Raw genomic sequence first — 4,181 nt, forward strand, 5'->3', positions numbered from 1 at the left:
TGTAACCTTTGACCTGTGCTCCTACATGTTGGCCTGACTGTAACCTTTGACCTCTGCTCCTACATGTTGGTCTGACTGTAACCTTTGACCTCTGCTGCTACATGTTGGCCTGACTGTAACCTTTGACCTCTGCTCCTACATGTTGGCCTGACTGTAACCTTTGACCTCTGCTGCTACATGTTGGTCTGACTGTAACCTTTGACCTCTGCTGCTACATGTTGGTCTGACTGTAACCTTTGACCTCTGCTCCTACATGTTGGTCTGACTGTAACCTTTGACCTCTGCTCCTACATGTTGGTCTGACTGTAACCTTTGACCTCTGCTCCTACATGTTGGTCTGACTGTAACCTTTGACCTCTGCTCCCAGGTGAGGTTTTGCTGACACCGACAAACATCTACAGTCGCCTGCTGTTGCCCGTCCTGCGCGGTGGAGCCGTCAAAGCGTACGCCCACATCACGGGGGGGGGCCTGCTGGAGAACATCCCTCGGGTGCTGCCGCCGGAGCTCGCTGTCGATTTAGGTGAGATGAAAGAGCGCCGATACGTCGGCGTTCAGATGCAGCAGAAGCAGATTTAATGAAAGCTGGTTTTGCTCTTGATGACGCTGCATGTGCACGGTTCCTGGTTTTGATGAAATCAGTCTTCATGCTGTGTGTGTGTGTGTGGTTCAGATGCGTCTCGATGGAGCTTCCCTGCTGTGTTTTCGTGGCTCCATAAGGAGGGCGGTCTGAGCGAGGAGGAGATGGCTCGCACCTTTAACTGCGGCCTGGGAGCCGTGCTGGTTGTGTCTCCTCTGGATGCACAGAAGGTGTTAGGTCAGATTCAAGCAGAGGAAGAGGCGTGGATCGTGGGTTCAGTGGCACAGAAGCAGGCCGGTGAGACATTGAAAACAGTAAATAGTGAAATGTAACAGAATTATCCCAGAAGACCATATTCATCATCGAGTTGTTTGTTTGTGCAGGAGCAGAACCTGTGGTGGTCCGCAACCTGAGGCACAGCCTGCTGACTGCAGGACCAGCGTGTATCAGAGAGGCGGTTGTTGAGCAGAATGGTGGTTGCCGTGGCGACAGCAGCAAGCCACAAAAGAGGAGCAGAGTGGGAGTTCTTATCTCTGGGACTGGTGTGTTTTCAGTAGATTTGAGAAGATAGATTGACATAGTTAAAGAAGTCTCTTTAAGAGTGGATCGTTAGTTTGTCTCAGGGGCTTTTTTATTGTTTCTGTACCTCCAGGCACCAACCTGCAGGCGCTGATAGAGCAGGCCAAACGTCCGTGCAGCTCTGCAGAGATCGTGGTGGTCATCTCTAACCGACCTGGAGTTCAGGGCCTGAAGAGAGCGTCACTGGCCGGCATTCAGACTCGAGTAAAATACAATGAATGAATATTAATGATGCATGGTATTTTTAAATGAAAGTTGAGAGACATGTTTTTGAAATGCAAGCTGTCGAGTGCTTTTTGGTCCTAAACTGTTAAAGGAACACAACAGTCCTTTAGTTGTATATAAGAAAGTCAACATTAGTCTGAAGTTTGCTGATATCAGAGCGGATGAAAAATGACAGATTAAAAACATAAATGAGGAAAAGGAGTGGGCTGAGCATGGAGAGTGCTTCACAGAGAGTCTGAATAGAATCCTGTTGATGGAGTTGTGTATGCGTCTCCTCTGAAGGTCGTAGACCACAAACTGTACGGGAGCCGAGCTGAGTTTGACGGCACTATCGATCGTGTGCTGGAAGAATTTGCCGTGGAGCTGGTGTGTCTTGCTGGATTCATGAGGATCCTCACAGGACCGTTTGTCAAGAAGTGGAACGGTGTGTATCTGAACTGTGCACATTTTTTATTGTCACTCAGGACGATGTTTAAAAATTGTTCATTTGTTTGTCATTGCAACAGGAAAGTTACTGAACATCCATCCGTCCCTGCTGCCCTCGTTCAAGGGAGTGAATGCCCAGAAGCAGGCTCTGCAGGCTGGAGTGCGGGTTGCAGGCTGCACTGTGCATTTTGTAGCAGTAAGTTTGACACACTGTGGGAAGAAATCATTTTATTTAGGTTAACTGAACGAGTCACAGAGCTATTGTTTTATTTCTGTGTGTTCAGGAAGAGGTGGATGCTGGGGTCATCATCGTGCAGGAGGCGGTGCCCGTGCTGAGCGGAGACACAGAGGAGAGTCTGTCAGACAGAATCAGGGAGGCCGAGCACCGAGCGTTCCCTGCTGCGATGGAGCTGGTGGCCGGCGGAGCAGTCGGGCTCGCAGAGGACGGACACATCATGTGGAAGTCGAGTTAAAATTCACAATCAGCATCACAATAATGTTCATTAATCTGTGTGTCATTTGTAGAATCTTAATTGTGTAAAAGTTGGTTTGATAACACATAAAAGGCACTACAGCATGAAATAGATGAATAAAAACGTGTACACATTAAAAAGTGAATAACTATGTGAAGATATGAAGATTTGACTGTTTGATTAGTGCATAGATGTCCTTCATTTTCAGATTTCTCGTGTTACATTTCCTCAAAGAAACATGGATGAAAAAGGAGCATCGTGTGTAGAGAGAAGTTGTACTTTGACACAGAAACTACATTCCAGTCATGAGTTTAGAGAAATGGTAGTTTCACTGGAAGTAATGTGTAAATTTAGAAAGAAAAGAATCAGAGTGGTTCTTCATGTCATGCTGTCTAAATGATTTCTGTTGTTGTAACTCTGAATGAGTGTGTCTCATTTCTTTATTAAAGCTGCTTTGATGAATGCAAGATGTTGTAAACATTTTCAGTTGATGTGGATTAACACTTCATTTGAAGGGTGAGAGATAAATGGTGAGTTGAACTTTTGTTTAGACACAATAGGTGTCGTTTGTAATTAATCTTAGTTTAAAAATGTTTAAATGAGTTTGAAAGGAAAGATATTTGTAGTAAAGATCACTATTTCTTTCCTCTCTTTTCCTATTGCACCTCCTTTAGTACACTTCCTGGTTTCTCAGTCTCTCCCCTCCCCCTTGATTGGATGTTGTTTGCACTCTGTCACTAATTAATTAGATTGAATTCACCTGCCTACTCCTTATTTAAGACTGCACTCTCTTACACTCATGTTTTCATCCTCACATGGGGCGGCAGGTCATCAATGGTAAGGTGGCGTTTACTCCTATTTTCGTTTCTCTCTAGTCCATTTTAATTTGTTTTAAGCTCTTTATTTATTTTTATTTCCTTTCAGTAAAGTAATTTGACTTGTTTATTGTACTAATGTTATTTTATTTGTCTTTCAGCATGGCTGTAAAGATAAAGATTAACTTTATTGATACCCCATGGGGGAAATTTGTGCGTTACAGCAGCTCAAGGAAACAGGAATATAATTATTAAAAATAGAAGTTAAAAATGAAATCAAACATATTTATATCAGTTAAATAAAAAACTATAATAATGTAAAATGACACAGTAACTCAAATCAGTCAATCAATTTTTATTTGTATAGTGTGAACTCATAACAAGTGTTATCTTGAGACACTTTACAAGAAGCAGGTAAAAGACCTTACTCATTGTTATGTTACATAAAGCAGGTAAAAGACCTTACTCTTTGTTATGTTACATAAAGCAGGTAAAAGACCTTACTCTTTGTTATGTTACATAAAGCAGGTAAAAGACCTTACTCTTTGTTATGTTACATAAAGCAGGTAAAAGACCTTACTTATTGTTATGTTACATAAAGCAGGTAAAAGACCTTACTCATTGTTATGTTACATAAAGCAGGTAAAAGACCTTACTCATTGTTATGTTACATAAAGCAGGTAAAAGACCTTACTCATTGTTATGTTATATAAAGCAGGTAAAAGATCTTACTCATTGTTATGTTAAATAAAGCAGGTAAAAGACCTTACTCATTGTTATGTTACATAAAGCAGGTAAAAGACCTTACTCATTGTTATGTTATATAAAGCAGGTAAAAGACCTTACTCATTGTTATGTTAAATAAAGCAGGTAAAAGACCTTACTCATTGTTATGTTACATAAAGCAGGTAAAAGACCTTACTCATTGTTATGTTACATAAAGCAGGTAAAAGACCTTACTCATTGTTATGTTACATAAAGCAGGTAAAAGACCTTACTCATTGTTATGTTATATAAAGCAGGTAAAAGACCTTACTCATTGTTATGTTACATAAAGCAGGTAAAAGACCTTACTCATTGTTATGT

At 41.5% G+C, this 4,181-nt stretch overlaps 1 protein-coding gene across 6 annotated transcripts in view; it reads left to right on the top strand.

The window, feature by feature from the left end:
• gart (phosphoribosylglycinamide formyltransferase) overlaps positions 1–2,747 on the top strand; it is a 19,082-nt gene extending 16,335 nt beyond the window's left edge. For all 6 annotated transcript variants that reach the window (XM_061032472.1, XM_061032468.1, XM_061032471.1 and 3 more), the window contains 7 exons: positions 368–520; positions 671–874; positions 961–1,119; positions 1,230–1,360; positions 1,664–1,805; positions 1,888–2,003; positions 2,092–2,747. In XM_061032472.1, the coding sequence (XP_060888455.1) occupies positions 368–520; positions 671–874; positions 961–1,119; positions 1,230–1,360; positions 1,664–1,805; positions 1,888–2,003; positions 2,092–2,280 (1,094 nt within the window). In that variant the 3' untranslated portion in view covers positions 2,281–2,747. The remainder of the gene's footprint in view (positions 1–367; positions 521–670; positions 875–960; positions 1,120–1,229; positions 1,361–1,663; positions 1,806–1,887; positions 2,004–2,091) is intronic.
• The last annotated feature ends 1,434 nt before the right edge of the window (positions 2,748–4,181 follow it).

The sequence above is a fragment of the Labrus mixtus genome, chromosome 24, assembly GCF_963584025.1.
Source record: "Labrus mixtus chromosome 24, fLabMix1.1, whole genome shotgun sequence".
NCBI lineage: Eukaryota > Metazoa > Chordata > Actinopteri > Labriformes > Labridae > Labrus > Labrus mixtus.